The 22,942-nt window shown below is 36.9% G+C and overlaps 1 protein-coding gene across 5 annotated transcripts in view; it reads left to right on the top strand.

The window, feature by feature from the left end:
- The window catches only part of myo16 (myosin XVI), a 269,142-nt gene that overhangs the window by 200,813 nt on the left and 45,387 nt on the right, over positions 1–22,942 (top strand). For all 5 annotated transcript variants that reach the window (XM_048193121.1, XM_048193120.1, XM_048193119.1 and 2 more), the window contains exons 27-28: positions 1,337–1,542; positions 19,025–19,127. In XM_048193121.1, coding sequence (XP_048049078.1) covers positions 1,337–1,542; positions 19,025–19,127 — 309 coding nt within the window. The remainder of the gene's footprint in view (positions 1–1,336; positions 1,543–19,024; positions 19,128–22,942) is intronic.

The following is a 22,942-nucleotide window of genomic DNA, read 5'->3' as shown; positions in this document are numbered from 1 at the left end:
TCATCTTTTAACATTTCAAAGTGCATCCAATTCTACACTTTAGATTTTCTTATCCCAGACATTATTAAAGATTTAATCCCTGCCACCAAAATGCCCTCTGTCGGTCACGGATCATGGCAGTGAAACTTAACTCTGTCACAGGGGTGGTTGAAACAAATTTTATTTCAGCTAGTTGCCAAAGTGACATTTCTCTTTCATTTAGTGTAACCTGTTAGCGTTCCACTGTACCGCCCGCGGTACACATACCTTTCAAAAGAGACCAAAACCATGCATATACTCCAAATGCTTCAAGAACAGCATGCAATTTACTTTGGGTATGCCATTTTAGGCATTTTAGGCAAATTTTACAGGAATGATAAGGAGCTAACTTGATGTACTAAAATAAGTAAAACTAAAATAAAAATGAATAAAAACTCTATAGATATATTTTAACAAAATGTTACTAATAAAAATGACAAAAACACACAATTAAAATACTAAAACTGACTAAAATTAAAATGAAAACGAAAAATATAAAAATGACAACTAATCCAAAATATTGATTAAAAATGATTAGTATCTCAATTAAATTAAACCTAAATAACACTGCCGCATACCTAAATAACTCTCCGTCCTGTGGTTCCAAATCTTGCATTCCTGTAGCTCAAACAGTAGACCATGGTGCTAGCAACGCCATGGTCATGAGTTTGGGAACGCGTAAACTGAAAAAAAAATGAAAAAATACATTGAATGCAATGTCTTTAGATAAAACCATCTTCCAAATGTGTGAATTTGACTGGCTCCCTTGGGACACAGGCTTAAAAATGTTGATATGTACTGGTTGCTCTTTTCCATATGCTAGTTGTGAATGGGAATTCTAAATAACCTATGCACTGTACTGTATTTCAAGTCACCTGAAGTCGTGAGTCACATGCACAACATTTATGGTTCATTTAAGGTTTTTTTTTTTTTTTTTTAGGTTTTTTTTAGCTTGATAGCTCCAGTCCCCATTACCTTTCATTATATGGAAAAGAGTGGCCTGTACATTTTTCAGCTTGTCTCCTATTGTGAAAAAAAAAAAAAAAAAAAAATGAGGATCAACATGAGGGTGAGGTGATTTATTTTTTATTTTTTATAATGTCTCCAAATCCATTCTACAGGTTTTCTTCCAAAGTTAGTGCTGATTTTGTTTAGGCCTTCTCGAAGTGGTGACAGATGGTGAGAGGAGGATGCACCGTGACTCATGTTGCTACAAAAATGGAAGCAAACAGAGTCATTGAGCCAAACTGATCTGTCTGTATGCAACGTTATGTTAACAGCTTCACCTGTCTTTTCCTGCCACTATTTTTCGTTCCAGAACTCTCTGTGTGAGATCATCAGTAAGCTGCAAGCATGTACTCCCCACTTTGTCCAGTGCGTCAGGCCCAACAACGCCGGAAAGCCTGATGTGTTTGACAGCTTCCACGTGTCCTCACAGCTCCAGTACGTGGGGGTTCTGGAGATGGTCCGCATGATCCGGTATGGATACCCAGTCCGGCTGTCTTTCACCAGCTTCCTAAGCAGGTGAGATCTTCAACCCCTCAATTAGGCACTGCTATGATTTGTAAGGCACTTTCCACGACTAGGCCACAAATAGGTGTGCCATTACTGTTTTAAGCAGTAAACGCACACATCCCATGTTCTTTGGAGTAAGAACTTTCTATTCATCAAAGAATTCTGAAAAAAAATCACCATTTCCACAAAAATACTGAAGTGACGTGAAGGCCAAGTATGGTCACCCAATTTGTCCTCTGCATTTAACCCATCCAGTTAGTGTAGGAGAAGTGCGTAGTGAACACACATTGCAAAACGTGGACACACACACCCACAGTGGGCAGCCATTTTGCTGTGGTGCCCAGGGAGTGATTGGGGGTTAGGTGCCTTGCTCAATGGCACCTCAGTCATTTCCTACAAATATTGACAATCGAACCCGCAATCTTTGGGTTACCCGTCTGACTCTCTAACCGTTAGGCCATGACTGCCACGACTATTAAGCAGCATATTAGATTGATTTCTGAAGGATCATGTGACACTGAAGACTGGAGTAATGGGACATTATTTTAAATTGTAATAATATTTCACAATTTTACTGTTTTTACTGTATTTTTCATTGAATAAATGCATTCTTGTTGACCATAAGAGACTTCCTTTCCCAAACTTTTTAACATTAGTCTAAGCTATTATCCATAGTAAAACTAGATTTAAAAGGTTAGTTCACCCAGAAATGAAAATTCTGTCATTAATTACTCACCCTCATGTCGTTCCACACAAGTAAGACCGTCGTTCATCTTCGGAACACAAATTAAGATATTTTTGATAAAATCGTATCTGTGTTCTGAAGATGAACGAATGTTTTACGGGTGTGGAATGACATGAGGTGAGTAATTAATGACATGATTTTCATTTTTGGGTGAACTAACCCTTTAAACTCCTTTGTAAACCCCCTTTGTTATACATTTTTAAATTAATGCTTTTGCCCCATTCCCACCTCATTGGTCTTGAATTTCTACTGTATCCAATCATTTCAATCAAACTGCAGTATAATACCATTCTTTTAAAATAATTAGTGTGCAGTGGAAATAATAATCAACATTGAAAAAAAAAAAATTGAAAAATATAAATAATAAAACAAATAATAATTAATTAAAAATAGAATATTTTAATAAATAAAATTGTTTTATTAGTCATTTTATTACTGTAAGGTAATACATGTAACCTATTAAAAATGTGGGGGCCTTTCCTAGAGTTTTTATATCAAGCAGTTCATATCCTGAGTATGTTTCCCATGAGGATCATATATATATTACGTAGAGACTAACTGAGGTCAAGCCGTCTGTTAAACTCTATTTCTGTGGACATACATTTATGTTTCTATATGCTCAGCACAAGAGGGTTTTCAATCCATTTCTGCCGCCGGGTCAAATGAGGTAAAGCGGCATTCCACTGGAAATATTTATCGTAAGTGCACTTTCTCAGACGCTGATATGTGTCTGCCTGACTCCAGCTGTCTGCACTATATGCTCGAGATGGGCTTTCAGTTCAGCTGAGGTGAGGCAGAAAGTATATTGTGTGTGTGTGTGTGTGTGTGTAAGTGTGGAGAGCAATGTCTAGGGTGTGACACTGGTTTCACACCATGATTAATGGTCATAGGCCTCAGTGGGAACTGTTTTTCTGAGTGGCCATTTTTCTGATGGGGTGTTAATGGGGCAGTTTTGGAGAGGATGAAGTGCTCTCGGATGGGTCACCCTGATCTCAGCTCAACTTCATGTGACTGGAAGAGAGAGAATTGGGATAAAGCACCAAGGAGAAAGATTGGAGATTGGATTGAAAAAGGGGGCAGGATGTAATTTCAAGAAATCTTCCCCATGCTTTTTAGAATGTGAAAGTAGAAGATAAAAGCGTGAGTGAAAATGAAAGAGGAGCAGGCTGTTCCTTCTGTCAGGCAAAGGTTCAGTGTGACTCTTCCTTGGGAACACAGTGCCTCATCTCCATGTCACACTGACACCTTTAGAATAGGCTGTTACCACTCTGCGCACAAACCAGACTTTATTTCAGCGCTGGAGAGGCTCATAAAGTTCCCACTCCATCTTTGATACTTTTTCACTCATTTCATTCCTCTATCCCCCCCTTTCAAACTTAACTTTTGTCCGAAGTTCACAGAGTAATTTGAGTTTTAGGTATTTCCTGTTGAAACAGGAAATGTAGTCAAGATTTGCTTCAAAAACATTATTTATTTTATTTTTTTTATGCTGGTTTTAAAGGTGCCATCGAACGTTTTTTTTTACAAGATGTAATATAAGTCTAAGGTGTCCCCTGAATGTGTCTGTGAAGTTGCCGCTCAAAATACCCTATAGATTTTTTTATTTCAATTTTTTAACTGCCTATTTTGAGGCATAATTAGAAATGCGCCAATTCAGGCTACGGCCCCTTTAATTGCTCACGCTCTCTGCACCCTCCCGAGCTCTCGACTCCATCACTGCATAAACAAAGTTCACACAGCTAATATAACCCTCAAAATGGATCTTTACAAAGTGTTCGTCATTCAGCATGTCTAATCGCGTAAGTATGGTATTTATTTGGATGTTTACATTTGATTCTGAATGAGTTTGAGGCTGTGCTCCGTGGCTAACGGCTAATGCTACACTGTTTGAGAGATTTATAAAGAATGAAGTTGTGTTTATGCATTATACAGACTGCAAGTGTTTAAAAATGAAAATAGCGACGGTTCTTGTCTCAGTGAATACAGTAAGAAACGATGGTAACTTTAACCACATTTAACAGTACATTAGCAACATGCTAACAAAACATTTAGAAAGACAATTTACAAATATCACTAAAAATATTATGTAATCATGGATCATGTCAGTTATTATCGCTCCATCTGCCATTTTTCGCTGTTGTCCTTGCTTGCTTACCTAGTCTGATGATTCAGCTGTGCACAGATCCAGACGTTAATACTGGCTGCCCTTGTCTAATGCTTTGAACATGGGCTGGCATATGCAAATATTGGGGGCGTACACCCCGACTGTTACGTAACAGTCGGTGTTATGTTGAGATTCGCCTGTTCTTCGGACGTCTTTTAAACAAATGAGATTTATATAAGAAGGAGGAAACAATGGAGTTTGAGACTCACTGTATGTCATTTCCATGTACTGAACTCTTGTTATTCAACTATGCCGAGGTAAATTCAATTTTCAATTCGATGGCACCTTTGTGTCTTCACATCCCGGTAGCAATCAATAAGTGGTCTAAATGTATTAATATGTATTTATATTGTCTGTGGAAAGGTGTAGGACCATAAAATGTTCAGAGGGATACTATAGGATGTCCAACCTGCCTGTCAGCATATGTTTTTAAATACCCTCTTCACACAGACATCACGTTTCATGCTATGAGTTAAGACAGACGTCAGTCACCGAGCACCGCAACCAAAACAGCAGCCACCCTTCTACAGTTCCTCCTGAACAAAAACAATGAGCTTATGCTGCATTTGCGTCATAACTACCATAATTTGGAAGAGATGGAAACCCGTGACGTTATACTCTGAGTGGTTTGTGTCTCGAATGTATGCGTTTCAATGGCAACACTATCAACGGCGGAATAAATCTGCAGCAGTCAGGTGGTACAGGTCAGAGCTCTTTAAGTTGTTTACGTTCATTATTATTGTAATGTTATGTGCTTTGAGACATGAGGTAGTTTAACGCTGTCTCTCACGATGCTTTTGTTTGCACCTTGCTGTACTCATTAATGTGTTTTGGAGGAGGCGTGGCTTTAGAGGCGCTCTGAAGGGAGGGTGGGATCTTATGCTTTCAAAGCTAGCTTGCTATTGCTAGTCTCTCCGAAAATGACCTACCCTACCTTTAATTTACATCACAGCCATGGACATGCTTTGCAACTTGCTAATGCTAGTCAAACTTGCAGGTGCCATTAAGGGGGAGGGGCATTATTATTCTGGAGCATCTGATTTGTAGTGCATGATGAGTCATTGATATTTTTGTTCAATTTTCCCAGAAGACTATAAAGACTGTAAATTTTAAATGTGTATATTTGCTAAAATGCAATTATGTCAGCGACTCTGTTCACAGTAATAATAATAATAATAATAATTCCTTACATTCATATAGCACTTTTCTAGGTACTCAAAGCGCTTTACATATGGAACCACCACCAATGTGCAGCATCCACCTGGATGATGTGACGGCAGCCATATTGCGCCAGAACACCCACCATACACCAGTTTATTGGTGGAGAGGAGACTGAGTGATGAAGCCAATCAGTGTATGGGAATGAGTAGAAGGCCATGATGGACAGGTGCAAATGGGCAAATGTTGCCAGGATGTCGGGGTTACACCCCTACTCTTTTCAAAGGACATCCTGGGATTTTTAAAGACCACTGCTTTTTGACAGTCTAGTGTTCCCATCACTATACTGGGGCTTTAGGACCCACACGGACCACAGGGTGAGCACCCCGGGCTGGCCTCACTAACACCTCTTCCAGCAGCAACCTAGTTTTCCCAGAAGGTCTCCCATCCAGGTACTAACCAGGCTCAGCCCTGCTTAGCTTCAGTAGGCAAAAATTTTGCTATTTGGGGAATTTTTTATTCTTTCTGGAAAAAAAAAAAAAAAAAAAAAAAGTAAATGCTGCTCTACATGAACTCATCTCTGCACGTGCTCTGAGTTTATAACGTGCATTTTGGAACGCAACATGTGCCAACTATCTTCTTATAAACCGGCTGTCAAAATAAAAGCTTGAGGGTTTAATGTTTTAAAAATTAAGAAATTAAGAGACATATTATCATATCATATACATATTAGCATTGTATTTTTGCAGTTTTAATGTATATTGTTGTTGTTGTTGTTGTTGATGATATATAATCATAAACATTTGGGCCAAATTGTGCAGATCTAGAAACAACCACAACAAATATTTTTGTTTGTTTGTTTTTTGTAAATTTTCACATTTTTCATCAGAAAAATCTCAAATTTCCCCAAATAGTAAAACAGATATAGTAAAAATAGTAAAAAAACAATCAAATTAAACAATTAAAACTAAAAGCCACAAATGTATAATTTTGATTTCATGAGCTGATTTGATCAGTTTAGGAATCAAGGGGACAATTTTACAGTTATTTACTTCTAAATTAATCAAGACTTGAGTGTGAGACTGTTGTTCCCATTTTCCCCAGACTTTGACCACATGACAATTTTGTCAAGACAGTGCTGATAGAATTTTATGTAGTCAGGCATTTATTTTCAATAGCGAATCAATGTATTGGATAATGATGCTTTTGGTTGTCTTCACTTTAGTTTTAGTTTACAATAACACTGCTATTCTTAGGCTTTTCTACATTGCTGTTCTTTTCTTTTTAATGTCTGTTCTTTTTAGATTTACTTTAGTGTCCAATTCTCTCCTTCCCCGCTGTTTTTTTTTTTTTTTTTTTTTGAGCAGCGTAATTCAGTGTGCTTTGATTAGATCGCACGCTGCTCTTTCTCTCTTGCTCTGTAAAGGATAAAAGGATTACGGTAACATTCCAGTGTGATAATGAATCGGGACGCTGCTGGTCACATGACACTGTAAGTTTCCACTACCCGGCTGTAAACATCATGAATCTTTCAGACAGAAGAGAGAGAGAGAGTGTGTGAGAGATAGAGAGAGAGAGATAAGGTCTACGGACACTTTATCCTCACAGAACATTTTAGCTCCTAGACAGCAGCTCATGTTGACTCTGGATTAAATGACCCAGACATTTGTGACATTGCTTGTGTTTAGACTGGGGGGAAAAAATAGCTCAGATTCTCCTGTGATAGTGAATATTGTTTTGATTGCATGAAATGAAGCATATAGCCTCCTGATAGGTGCAACATTGTTGATTATGAGAGCGGTTTCCCTTTTAGAAAGTATAGATATGAGATAGATTAACTGTGCACCAATGTCTTCTTTACTATCGGTAAGGTCCTGATATAATTCATGCTAAACTGAGGAATGAACTGCTGTGATATCAATTTCAACAAATTCAGGCCAAAACGAAGTTTGTTTGGAGTTCGTTGGAGGGAGTGAGACTGATAATATCGCACAAGATTTAAAACATTTAAATAGACATATCAATCAGAAAATGTGTATGTTTCAGTATCTTAGTTGATATTTCTTTTGACAGTGATTTGTGATCATGCTGTGCTTATTTAATTCATTTGTGTATCATATCGTACACGGTTTAAATCATTTAAATATGCTTGAAGAACATGCATATGTTGTTGTAGTTATTACTCATGGCAAGCTCTGATTCCTATCAGAATAATGTATTCGGCTTCGGACACATCCCTACTAACAGTATTCGTATTTTAAACGTCTTTTAATCCCTAAGCGAAGAATGAAAACTAACTTTTCTGTAGTCACACGTGGCTCATTTGCATAAAGTAAAACTTTTCTCATCTTTGTCACCGCAAATGGTCTTTGTGAGACATATGCTTTGCATTATTTCAGTTGATCTGTGGTGTCTGCTCTCACATTCCCATGATGTGCTGTTTTTCTGCGAGCGCCTGGATGACATGGTGCCATGTGCACTGTTTGTTTTTGTTAGAGTGCGTACGTGTGTGTTAGCATCACAAAAAGGCTGCATTGGGCCAGACGGGGTGAGTGGCTGCCAATGGGGTTGCAGGCAGATGAAGGCCAGACGATTGTGATGGAAATTTTGGGCTTTTCGAGCGAGAGGTTGTCTGATACGGAGGTCAATATACATGGCCTTTCGTGGGGGATGCTCTGTCAGCATTGTGTGTGCTTTATGACATTCAAGCTGTTCGAGTGTTTGGGCTTGTGTGTGTGTTTATGTGTGCACTCACTCGCTCATGTATATCTATATCAAAATATGTTTAATGCATGTCCTAAAACAGATCCGATTGTTTTTCTGACTCTGCAAGGATTTATTCATGCCCCAGTCACATTATGTTCATAAAAAATGTCAGCATTATTGATATTCGAACCTGTTTGTGACCAGTAAGAGTTTGATGATGTTTTTTTGATTCACTGCCTCAAAAACAAGGACAAATCTGAAGGCATCAGAGGAGCCAGACAGACAAACATTGTTGATTCAAAATGCTAATGTGAGAACAAATGCTGTAAAAATCGACTTAAAGTAAACAAAGCATGATTTGCACACTGATTTCTAATGTAGAACGTTTAAAAGTTTGTGAAATAGAAACCTTTTGTAACATTATAATTGCTTTTACTGTCACTTTTGATCAATTTAATGTCCTTGTTGAATAAAAACATATGTAAATATAGCACTAAAAATAACAATACATTTTAATACAAAGTTCTGTCGTGAAACTCTAGATGGCGCAGGCTAATAGGTTCTTTAACTCAACCTTCTCGTAATCACATCATTATCTATACCAGTGGTCTCAAACTGCCGGCCCGCGGGCCATTTACGGCCCGCCCACCCCCTCTACCCGGCCCGCAACTGATCTCAAAAATGAAACATAATCCGGCCCGCTAAATTATTATTATTATTATTATTATTCTCTAGTTGCTACCTGTCTGATATGCAAAGAAAAAGTCGCCGTTCTAAGGGGCATTCACATATCGTGTCACATAAGCGGCCGCGCCACTTTCTTCTTTCCAATGCGCTTTCGCTCCAGTGGCGTCTGTCGTTGCTATGCAACCATGAGCCGCGCTCTCAATCACTTCTATTATGAGCGCGCTTGCCTAAATTAAAGTAAAAGCACTCGACTTTAAGTTACGAGCGCCGATTTAAACCACCGAAACATGTCCGATGCAGCCATTAAACGTTACCGATGCTCAAACGGCATCTTGGACAAATGTGGCTCAGCTGTGTGAGCGCAAGCGCTGCCAGGTGTCTGGCAAGAAACAGAAGAGTGTACAAATGTATTCAGGGATTGTATTTGTTCAGTACAGTGTTGTTCAGTGCAAGATTTTAATGTTATTTAAGCTAACATAAAGTAAGGGAAAATACTTCCACTAGATGTTAAAAACTAATAATGTATGTAACAATGAAAGGTTTTTATTTTGGGCAAAATAAAGTTGATATATAGCTCCAGTTTTTTTGTTTATTTCTGACCCCTCCCAAGTGTTCTGACCCCAAGTGTTGCTGGTTTTGTTTCTAAATTACAGATTTTTTTATTCCATGCATCTTGTTGGATGTGAGAAGTCGCACCAGACTATTTCAATTAATAGTATTATATTAGTAATATTATATTAGTTTATTAGTAGTATTATATTAGTAATAGTATTATATAATTATATTACACTCTGTAACAATGAAAGAGACACTGCTGTTTACATTTAGTATGGTAAATAAGATATTTATAGTATAGGTATAAAAATATTTTAGTCGGCCTAATGAAATTTGAAGTAAATGTGAAATAATGCAAAGGAAAGTAAATTTTCTGAAATGTTGCGCTTTCTTGCGATTGAAGGTTAATATGGTCCTCCTATGAGGTGTCAATCACAGAAACGGCCCCCCGCCAATTTGAGTTTGAGACCCCTGATCTATACTGTAGCTATTGGTTCCTGCTGAATCAGAAGCCAATGAGCTTGTGTGCTCAACCTTTAAATACATAATACACTGCCTTAGCATTGCAGCGCACTTTCAGAAAGCCTCCACCTTCCCCAGCTCCACCTGTATAGATCTGCTATGGGTAATTCATGTACGCTATATTGTACAGCAGCAGCATGTCTTACTTGCTCACAGCAGCATGTCGCATATGTAGACTTGTTATCGTGGGCATTTCAAAATACCATAAATAATAATTTATTACCAATTATTAAAATTTGTATAATGCATTTAAGAATAATTTCCCCATCAACTGTATAAAATGCACAACACCGCTGTATGCTGCATCAAAAGAAAACGCGCTCAGATGTAAACAAGCCCAACATGCATAAGAAGCACATGGCGGATTGAGTGAAGGAGACGCGCTGCCAGCAGAGGGCGCTGATGGAACAGCAGAATGCAGCTTTTACCCCAGAAACCCCGCAAACAAAGCAACTGCGCTAGTGAAGTATTTTTTAGATTACAGATTACATTTTTTTTTTTTGTAATCTCAATGTTGTTCATCACAGCACCAAATACTTAATACTTAAAGACTTAACTGGTTAATTATTTTCAAACTTAAACAACTTTATATTTTAATATGGACTACAATATGCCCTATAATGATTGAAAATTTTCTGATTATGTGTTATTGTTTAGTAACACTTGATGACCTAAGGCTTCATCAGTTAACATGTTAATTCATTATTACCAAACTGACCATGAAAAATACTTATAAAGCATTAATTATTCTTAATGTTAATTTCTTAGTTGCTGTTTAATAACATTTCTAAAATCAAAAGAACTTATTTAATGGACCTGAGATAAAACTAACAATGATCAGTTGTATTTCTTAAATAACATTAACAAAAAATAATACTTTCTGTAACAAATGTAGCTATTGCTCAATCTTAGTTAATGCATTAAATAATGAGACCTTATTATAAAGTGTTACCTGTTCTTTATAGCCAAATTATTTTGCACTTTAATCTGTTTGAAACATTTTACTTTTGTATTGTATTATAGTATTTAAACATTCGGTAACACTTTACTTGAAGGGGTGTGCATAAGACTGACATGACACCTTCATAATCTTGACATGACACGTGTCATGAATATGAAGGAGGTTTTATGCATGTTTATGACAACTGTCATTAAGTGTCATTCGCTCAATTATGTCATTTTTAATGCAAAGATGACATTGTTTGAGATGTCTTTGTTACGACAACTTGACATAAACCAATACATCATAACCTGTCAGTGTCTTTGTCATGACAACTTGACATTAGCAAAACATCATAACCTGTCATAAACATGGCATAGCAGATTGATTATCAAACTTAAAAAACTACTTAGCTTTATGGGTTAACATTACATTACATTATTTTGGTAACACTTCAGTATAGGGAACACATATATAAACGATTAACTATGACTTTCCCCTCAATAAACTCTTAATTTACTGCTTATTATAGTTAATTGTTATGTTTAGGTATTGGGTAGGATTAAGAATGTAGAATAAGGTCATGCAGAATAAGGCATTAATATGTGCTTTATAAGTACTAATAAACAGCCAATATTTTAGCCATATGAATGCTAATAGTAATAAGCAACTAGTTAAAAGACCCTAAAATAAAGTGTTACCATTATTTTATAACAGTGTCATATTTTTTAAGAAATTTGAAATTGTCTATTAGCTGACCTTCTGTTGGAGGAAACTTAAAAAAACAAAAAACAAAAACAAAAAAACATGAAATGAAAAATAGTCATGACACTGTTATAAAATTATTTGTCAGAGTATTGTCACTTAATGACATTTTAATGACAAGTTCAATTTGTACCACTGTACTTGAGCTCAAGATACATATTTATGACACTATTATAATGGCCTCATGTCAACCAATGTCAAAACCAACGACATGACAGTTTAATGTAATGTTAACCCATAAAGCTAAATGATGTCAAGTTGTCGTGACAAAGACACTGACAGTTTACGATGTATTGGTTTATGTCAAGTTGTCATAACTCGGACATCTCAAACAATGTCATCTTTGCATTAAAAATGACATAATTAAGCGAATGACACTTAATGACAGTTGTCATAAACATTCATAAAACCTCCTTCATATTCATGACACGTGTCATGTGATGATTATGAAGGTGTCATGTCAGTCTTATGCACACCCCTTCAAGTAAAGTGTTACCAAACATTCAGTTATTTTTGTTATTATAAAGAGTTCTTAAACCTGTTATACTATGACAACACTTTTTTTTGCAACTTATTTCAATATCGTGATAATACCGTATACTGTGATAAAAGCTTCAGCAATTATCGCAACCTGAAAATTTGATTCCGTCACATTGCCTACATTTATGTATTGGCAGTAGCAAATCCAGTACTTGCTCTGCAGCAGCAGCAGCAGCAGCAGCAGCGTAGCAGATCTGTTCCGCCAGGACCAAACATATCAACATGGTCATACCCACCACCATGCCAAACACTGAAGAGAGTTGTCATGACAGAAATATATTTTTTCTAAAACATTTTAAAAGGGCACATGGAAACATATTTGAATCAGACTTGATTGATCCTAAAGACTATACTATGTCGACAGAAAATCATTCTGAATCATTGTGAATATCTGACATATTTCCCAGCTCTATCAGCCATTCACTTATCATTGTTTGCACTGCCCTCAGCAAACAGTGGACGAAACACTACAAACAATTTTCCACTTTTAGTGCCATGTGCCAGTCTTTGTGCAACCGCACGTGTGTTTTTTTCTTGTTGACTTGTGGGTAAATAAAGCAGTGAAGCCTTGGATAAATGCGGCTTTGTGTTTGCTTATGATGTGGAGTCGTGTGTACCCTCCATCCAGCACGTCTCTTCCAAGGACGCCTTGATTTCCCGAGGCCAAAAAGAGGCTGCGAGTCACAAAGAACCCATTCACGACCTCCCGCACCTCCATCAAGCCATTCATGAGCATGTGTGAGGGTAAAGGGAAAGTTATTATATTTTTGAATGGGTGTACGTTTTGCACATGTGTGACGTGCGATCAATAAGTTCTTGGATGATTTGACTCTTTGTATGCAGTATTTTTCTTCTCTGTCATCATGCTAGCCACCCTCTCTCTTGGGTTTCATGAATGAATTGTGCTGTGCAGTTTGAGGTGTGTGATATTCTCTAGCCCAGCACTAATGAATATGACAGGCTTATTTATCACGGTTTAGCTCAGGCCTCAGGACAAACTACTCATCCACCTTAAAACGCTGTGCAGCATCATTGCTGTATTACACAGCACACACAGGCTCACAAATACACAGACCTGAGTTGGAGTAGACGCCAGGTGTATTCTGATGTGATCTGAATGTAAAAAAGGCAGTGAGGAATGGAAGTATTTATTAAACTATCCTTAAAGGGATGGTTCACCTAAAAATAAACATTCATCATTATAAAGAAGTCTCTTATTCTCACCAAGGCTGCATTTGTTTTATCAAAAATACAGTAAAATTATGAAATATTATTACAATTTAAAATAAGTGTTTTCTATTTGAATATATTTTAAAATATATTTTTTTCCTATGATGTCAAAGCCGAATTTTCAGCATCATTACTCCAGTCTTCAGTGTCACATGATCTTTCAGAAATCATTCTAATATGCTGATTTGCTGCTCAGGAAACATTTTCTTATTATTATGAAGATTAAAAACAGTTGTGCTGCTTAATGTTTTTGTGTAAACTGTTTTACTTTTTTTTTTCATGATTCTTTAATGAAAAGAAAGTTCAAAAGAACAGCATTTATTTATAATTATTAAAATGTTTACTGTCACTTATGATCAATTTAATCCATCCTTGCTGACATTTAAAGCAGTTTTTCATACATTGTAAATAATAAACATCTTCATTTTGTTAAATGTGTATTTAACAGGCAATATTTTAGAGATGTATTGCATAAGCAAATGGCTTAAAAATACATCTAGAATAACAACGCACACAACAAATAGACATATGTGATGTACGTGTGCTATCAGGAAGCATTAATACAATACAGACATTTTGTCGTATCTCGCCGTTTTTGCTACGGACATGAATGATGCATCAAATCATGCAGCTTGAGAGGTGTTTCACCTCCTCTTTTGTATTTATTGATATATTTTTATTTAAATGCACAAGTATTTCTTTCCATATACACCTACAGTATACATCGTAATGCATCAGATATAATATTGCAGTTTGCATGTGTAAAATGTGTCTTCTCAATCTGAAAAGATCTTCATAAGATGAACCACCATTTGGCTCTGCTTTCCCATTTCATCTGGTTTATTTGTTCTACATAAGCACTTGTGATTATTTATTTACTTTCACCTAGTGAGAGGCTTAATGGATAACAGCTGGGAACAGGAAAACCTGCAATAATGCACTGATTTACATAAGGCTCTCTCTGTACCTTCTTTTTTTTTTTTTTTTTTTTCTAGTACACCCAGCTCCAGTTCTTTGAGAGGTGTAGCAGTTTGATTTATGCATTAATATGCATGCTCATACAGGAGCACAGTCCCTGCTTTTTTCCTGACAGAGGTTCTTATGGCCATAATGGTGCTCAGAATAAGAGATGATGGTCTGTTGTCATTGTTGCTGTTTTATTGTGGCTATTTACTGTGAATATGAGCTAGATGTACCCCATCTCATAACCCCAATTCGGAGCTTAACTACCAGGCAGTTCGACCCTTTTGAGTTCATATGACACAATCCCCAAAGGCCCTACAAACTGTGAGGGCATCGATAATTTTCATATTCATATACAAGAGGTCCTTGGTATCCCCTGGCTCCCTTCGTGGTTGATGACTCCTGTGGGATGCCGTTGGTCTTGGTCATACGGAGGAAGGGTTAGGGGAAGTTCAGAAGCACCAGGCTGCTGTAAATCACATTGAAAGGGAGACGCTGAGTTAATTTGGCTTAAGGCTTAAAGCGAGTGTTTGACTGAGCCCATTGAGAAGCCTGTCGCTGTTCCACAATACATTGCTTCCCTGACTTCTCCCACCCTCCCATCTGTTCAATATCGCCACCTGACCAGAGTATGTGAACTGTGCTCATTTTTTAAATATGCTTTTGAAAGAACACCAGTTTTCGCTCTTGCGCTAACATCTCTTTCATCACGAATCGAGCATCACACAATAATGGCCCATAAAACAGCTGCATGCCAGAAAGTATTCACCACGTGTTAAACGGTGTTAATAGGCTATTAGCAAGCAGAATGAAAGATCAGATTTGTGAAATATTTTTTGAAAAAGACATTAAAATACAGAATGTTTTCCAAAATAGTGTTTTCAAAAGTACAGACCGCAATACCAAGTAGGTACTGAAATTTTAAAATGTGATGCTTTGCACACTGTTGCGTGGATTCGTAAACACCTCTACCATCATCAGATATGTCTGTGATTGGCTACAATGATCAACATATGGGAGCATTTGAAAGCACATGGATGTGTTTGAATTTGAAAGCATTTTTAAAGCTTGGAAAAAAAAGCATCCCACTTTAAAAACGCTTTCAAATGTTTCAAACGTGTATATCTGTGGAAGCACTCCATGAAGAGCGTCATTGATGTATATTTACAACCTGTTTTTGAAGCATTGATAATTGTAGCCAATTACAGACATATTTGATGAGCATGTGAACACAATTGCCAATCAGAAGTGTTCACGAATCCACTCAACAGCGCTCAAAGCATCACATTTTAAAATTTCAGTACCGACTTGATGGTATTGCGGTCGGTACTTTAGACAACACTAGTTTGTGAAACATTCTGTCTTTCCAAAAATATTTCACAAATTTGATCTTTCATTCTGCTTGCTAATAGCCTATTAACACGGTCGGTACTTTTGACAACACTATTGCGAACGTGATGGACATACGTGAGTACGAGGCAACTAAAGATTTGTGAAATTGTCTACACAGCAAAATCTCCAGAGTTAAATCAACTCTGCTCAGAGTACATATGGTCCCTCTCTACATAGAGTTAAAATAACACTGAACCAGAGTTAAAGTTAATGAGATAATTAAGCAATGAATTAATTGATGATTGTGCATTACTGATGAACACCTGCTGTTAACAAGCAGAATCACTGAAGAAAAGAGAAACACAAGAACTACAACTGAATTCAGCCACAGCCTTATTAATTGCTTGATTATCTTATTAACTTTAACTCTGCTTCAGTGTTACTTTAACACTATTTAGAGAGGGACCATATCGTCGCTGCCCGATGATATGTCCAAAACGGTTACTTTTCAGGAAGTGAAAAAAACACCGTATTTCAAAAGCAGTTGAATGTAGCGTTGTCATACTTGGTACGGCATCTTTACATGTAACCATATTCTTGCCAGTGTAATGATATAATCCACATTTGACCAAAATTGAGTTTAAATGGACATACGTGCATATTTTACAGTAACAGTGGTCGATACGCGTTCTTCCGATCATTAATTAGAATGGCCAAGTCGCGTTTCATATTGACAGATGAATATGCTCAGTTTATTAAATAGCCTACGTCTTAGTTTATTAAATACGCTTAGTTTATTTAATATTAATTATAAATTTATTAAATGTCTCTTGCAAACTATGAAGGGACAATGAATCAATACACTGACATGGTAATGCTAGACAGATACTTTGTTTGCACAGTCCTACCGTAATTTTGTCACTCCTAGACGTACGTCTGGCGTCAGGGGGGAAACGTTTACCTCGATAAAGGAAAGTGATTGTCTCACCAGGCTATGTTTATTTGGCAATGTAACCTCACAGTGTTATTCGGCTATCCAGTGCTGAGCTTCGATGAAACTTCACGAGACCGGCGAGATGCTTCCACAGGGCGGGAGATACGCGGCGTGATTGACAGCTTTGACACCAAATGGATATACGTGAAAATCAGATGACATGATTTCACAACTTTTCATTGGCCATTTAGATATGTGAAGCATACTGTATACGGAAATGAACCTGGACATTCAATCCGTCGAAAAATCTAAAAATCGGCAAAATGGACATACGTGTTTTTCATCGGACAGCGACGATATGTACTCTGGGCATTTTACTGTGTAGAGAAATGTGTAAAGAATTCCCTTCACATATGATAAATGGTGTGTAATAGAGCTGACATGATATCATGATTATCATTTTTCAATAGGATTTACAAAAATGATATTACAATATCTATTGAAATGTTTTTAATCTGTTAAATTCAGAGTACAGTGTCTTGATTTCGTCTATCATCTCCGACTTGATTTTGTGTGGCAGAATATTTTTTCCCCTTCTGTTTTATAAGTGGCCACCTAGACTAGACTAGAAAAAGATGGATGACTTGTCTCCACTTCCTTTGACTGTAGAAAAGTTAAGCCAAAAATATCCCAGAAACGGTCATTGCCTAATTTTCTCGCTCGAAGCCTGTGTCTGTGCAGTACTGATCCTGAGGTGAAGCTCAGGTCCCGCTCCCCCAGACTCAATCACAAGCACAGCTGTCAATCATGACATTACACACCAGTTTTATAGCATCAAATAACTAAATAAAACCAAACTCACAGGAAAAACATACACTTGAAAATATGTGATAAGAACTATCTAAAATTATAGAAACCATCCTTGGAAATAAATTAATTGAATAATTAATAATTGACTTGAGTCACATTCTATTACATGGATAGGGTGGGGTTTATGACCTATGATCAAAATGATTTGGCTTCACTTTTCAGGATATGTGTGGCTCATTGGTGGCCACCAGCATTAAGGTGCCGTCAACTACTGTCAACCATATAGTAACCACTGGATGAGTTATGCTATTATCATATATGTGTTGTATTATCTTGATATAAGTGTTTCATTTTGTAAATGCAGTGACACCTAGTGAGTAATATCGCTTTCTCCTCTCAAATATGTAATCTATTCAAATTTTCAAACAATTATATCATCATACTAATGCATCACCCTGGCAATTGTATGGGAGCATCTTGTGTCCAGAAGTTCATAATATAAAAAATTACTGGTAACACTTTATTTAAATGTGCCATTGTTACATATTATTTACTATTTATGTATTTACTATTTTAATAAAAATCAATTAAGTACTTTCAATTAACACTAAACCTAAAAAACATGCAAGTGCATGTTGTTAATTGCTTTTACTCAGCAATTATGTGTAATTACAATGTAACAACATCACATTTAAATTACAATTTCATTAAACTTTACAATGAAGCGTAAACTTGTGGAAATCGAGGCCTACATTATTGAATAGACCTTGATTTATATGAATGTATAATCTGTAAATGAACATTCATGTTCTGAACCCAAGACTGAAAAGCAGTGGTCATTGTTTTGAAATATTATTAGCATACATCATGAATGCTCGAGTTCTTCCTTTGTAAATTCCTTCAGTATCATTGATTATTAAACACCATTCCCTTGCGGCAGATGTTCATAATGCATAATCCAAACGCACCAACACGCACGTGTTTGAGGGGTGTGTCTACAGCTTATCCCCACGCACCACAGATGCTTGATCCCTCTACTCCAGAACAATGCAGCAAAGCTTTCCAAGTTTGACCTTTCTCTGTGAATGGTTGCCTTGCCAACAGACACCGCCGCAGATGCTGAGAGGTCATCCAGACTCTGAAACCCTTTGACCCTCGAATTACATCTCTTGATGGGTTCTCCCACCAAGGGAGGGAAATGATTGAGGATTGGGCTTTTATAGCTTAAACTCAGTAGCCTTAGATGGTTATTGCATTTGAAAATGGCAGAAATAGCCCTATTAAACAGGTCAACAGGAAGTACTGATGATCCATGCAGACGACATTTCAGTACAGGCATTAGTGACTATCCTGCAATGATACAGCAGTAATAGGTACATAATAGTTCCTCTGCAGCACAATATGTGGATGACAGTGATGTTTTGTATGTTTGTTTTGCAGATACAGAGAGCTGGTGGACACTATCCTCACTGACAAGAAGAAAGCATCCGCAGAGGAGAAGTGCCGCCACATTCTGCAGCACTGTAAACTCCAGGGCTGGCAGGTGAGTTTCCAAAGACTTCTACAGAGGTTTAGAGACAGTTTATAAGGGACAGAGAATTCATTATGACAATATTGTTAAAATTCAACATTGCGGACAAGACCAATTTTTATACATATCTTTATATTAAATTTATATTCCATTTAATAATGAGAAGCATCACATGCGCCGATTTATGTTTCTGCTGGTAGATAAGATATACCTGATGTTTTTGGAGTTAATTACTAGGGCTGGGATAGATACATCAATTCTCAATGCAAAGAATCTGGAGCAATTCTGATATTTTCTGATGTATCGTGACTCTTTCTCAACGATTCTGAGCTTAGTTTTTAACAGCAGTATTTGCTTTAGAAACACATACTCTTCTTGCTTCCAGTTCCTTAACACACACACTTAAACCTGAAATAATCATTCATAATGTTCAAAACAGTTTTACAAGGGTGTTCACAATGGGCAGTGTTTACATTAAAGGTGCAATATGTAAGAATTTTGCAGTAAAATATCCAAAAACTACTAGCCAGAGTTATATATCTTGTTCACTTGAGTACTTACAATATCCCAAATTTTGCTCTGGGAGGTGTTAGTCGCCGCCTCTTAATAGCGCCATACCCGCGTTACCCTCGGTTTCTGGTTTTATTTTATAAAAACCATGGAAACACCAAAGAAGCTTTAATATATTACATGTTTTAAAGTCTGCATGAAATCAAAATTGACAATTCTTATTTTTTTATGGAATATTGTAGTATTTATTATCAATAATTTATCCGTGAACTTCATTATTTTTTTAAAATTCATTTGCCCTCATAATCTTTAATCAAAATCATCAACCTCCCATCCCCCTTCAAAACGACTCATCGTCTCTTCCTGTCACATGCTATGGCGCGAGGGTGGAGCTATCTGAAATTGCAGTGACGTATGGGGTAAATGCTGTGCTTTATAGAGATTAATGCATTAACCACCACTGATGCCAGTCATTGGGGTGTACAGTAAACATGGAAAGGAACCTGCGACACGCTCAGTCAGTCAGGCTGCGTGTCCACTGGAGCAGAGCAAGCAACCAGAGCATTTTTAGATTCATTCTTATGGAAGTTGAGCGTCACTTAACTTACGCGCGGCTCAACTTCCATAGGAACGAACCGAAAACACTCACACTTTTAACCGCTCACTCCGCGCCAACGGACACGCACCATCAGTCAGTCAGTCTCTCTCGCTGTTTAGTGCCGTTAACCGTCCTCGTCATCCTCAATACAGCTCTTACAGTAACGGGAGTGCTCGGAGTGAGTAATTCATATCTGCCTCCATTTTGTTAGCAACGCCCAACTTCCAATCAATTCCCGAAGGACGAAATCAAGTCTCGCCCTCTCATTTCAGATGCCGTTTCACTTGGATAGACGTCACAGTACAGAAGAAAAGACAATCGTGACTTCCGTTTCATGCCGACTTTAATAGACAAGGGAATAACTGTTTTGATATATTTATAGACAGAAATCTAATCATTGTTATATAGCTCAATGTTTAGTTTTATTGTTTAAATCAAATTTTCTTGATTTTTTGCGAGTACCATGCTTTACCATGCCTCAGAGAAAAAGTAGCTAACATAGCATAATCAGATGCACCTTTAATTTTAGTAACAGTAATACAGCATTTTCTCCATCATGCAATACGTTTTAAAATGAACTGCATGCCATTTATCAACACAAGCCATCCAGCATTTAATATGATATTCTAAAATCGATCTATCTTACTGCAGTGTGTCTCAAACAAGTGTCTCACAGCAGCCACTGAGCGAACGCACAAAGTAATGTTATAACATAATTTTCAACACTCTCAAATGTATCTAATATGATAAACAGAGCTGCGTTACCTCATACTCATGACCGGAAAAGTGGAAGCAGCTCGTGAGGCGTGTGTTGCGCAATTGCTCCAGCGGCCTCGTTCAGCTCCCACAACACTCGCTCCTGCTCTGCTTCATACTACAGTAATGTTAATAATCTCATCCATGAACATGATTTCTTCCCGAGTCCTATCCCTGTTCTTTTGCACCATCCGTTGAGGTGAAGACCACATGTCCCAAGATTCTGCGCTCAAAATTGGCGTCATCAAGCTACGCCTTTGTTTTGAATAGGCCTCTAGCAGACAGAATTCGGTAACACTTTAGAATAACTCACGCTATGAAGCATTAGTTAAGCATTAGTAAATAGTTAATTCATCATTTATAAAACATTAATAGACATTAGTAAGCCATTTATAAATACAGCTATAAATGCTTTGTTCTTGATTTATAAGCATATCTATAATGAGTTTAATAATTGTATTTTCATCCTTTATTAATGATCATTTTATAATTTCTAAATGATGTATTACATTATTCACAAACCAGTAATTTAGGAGTTGTCAGTGGTTCATAAGATCATTTAGGAAGTGTAAGTAAATGATTAATAAAATATTTAATTGTACATTTATGCATCTTATTATTTACACATATAGTATTAGTTACTCAGTGTGTTAATAAATGCTTTATTAACATATTCCTAGTGTCAAAACTACCTCGGTACTAACTTTAAAACATTAGACAGGGTTCCTGGGGTCTTAAAAAGTCTAAAATTCTGAACTTTAAATTTAAGGCCTTAAAAAGTCTTAAAAACGGCCAGATTTTCATCCGAGGTCTTAAATTTCATTTAGTCAGGTCTAAAAAATTTTTAACCCATTTCCAGAAACGCTACCTGCTGAAAGTTATTACAAAGTAGCAAAAAAGTAGCGAGTCGTAGTTCTTTCTGGGGTATATTGGTGTTGGTATACGCGTTGATAAAACTACAAATCCCGTGATAAATGCAATAACTTACCTGCCCGCGAGATACGTCTGCGTCTCCTCAGAGTTTGTTAAAGTTCGGCTACGTATGGAAAATGGGAAAGTGTACTTTCAACGAGACATGGCTAGATCACAGCGATTTCTGCTGTTGGTTACAAGCGGTGTATAGTGTAGGCCTATAGGCGACCGTTATTTTATGGTTTCCATGGTGACGCGTCATTGCTTGTCACGTGACACACCGCAGCAGCAACAGCGCTGAATGAATGATGATCTGCTTTTATGTCATTTTTCCTTTTTATTCAGAATATTCACAAATGTGTTAGCTATGGCATGAAATATCTGATATTCCGATTGTCAAATACATGCAAGTGGAAGTGTATTGTTGTTTAAACACCTTTATAACGATCGCGTTAGTTGAGCTGTATGCGCGATATAATTTTATGACACAAAATGTTGAAATGTAGGCTTAAATCAAACATTTTAATTCAGATTCTGTGTATATATATATATATATATATATATATATATAAACGGAAAACAAAAACAACGGAAAAACAACTGGCTGACCCCTAGAGGGGTGGGGAAAAGGGGTTGGGCGGCTGCAATGACTGAATTCATTGAAATAAAATGATTTTTTTCAGAACTTCTTTGATTTTAATATTTTTTGGTAATGCGTCGTGTAGGTCTTAAATTTCAATCTTTATGGTCTTAAAATGTCTTAAAAAGGTCTTAAATTTGACTTACTGAAACCTGCATGAACCCTGCATGAACAGCAGTGCAGAAGATCACTGAACCTTTAAATCTCATTTATAAAAGCTTTACAAAGCATAAATAGTCCTCACTTTAGATGAGCTCACAAAAATAGTTAACTGACTACTTCTAAATGTTTTATAACTACCTGAATTAATCATGAATTGCAGTAGGAATATGTGTTAATAAAACATTTACTATCACACTAAGTAACTATTACTATGTGTCTAAATAATAAGATGTATAAATGAATGTTTAA

The sequence above is a fragment of the Megalobrama amblycephala genome, linkage group LG6 (genome assembly GCF_018812025.1).
Source record: "Megalobrama amblycephala isolate DHTTF-2021 linkage group LG6, ASM1881202v1, whole genome shotgun sequence".
Lineage (NCBI taxonomy): Eukaryota > Metazoa > Chordata > Actinopteri > Cypriniformes > Xenocyprididae > Megalobrama > Megalobrama amblycephala.
Note: the sequence above shows the minus strand (reverse complement) of the source record. Positions and strands in the feature narration are given on the sequence as shown.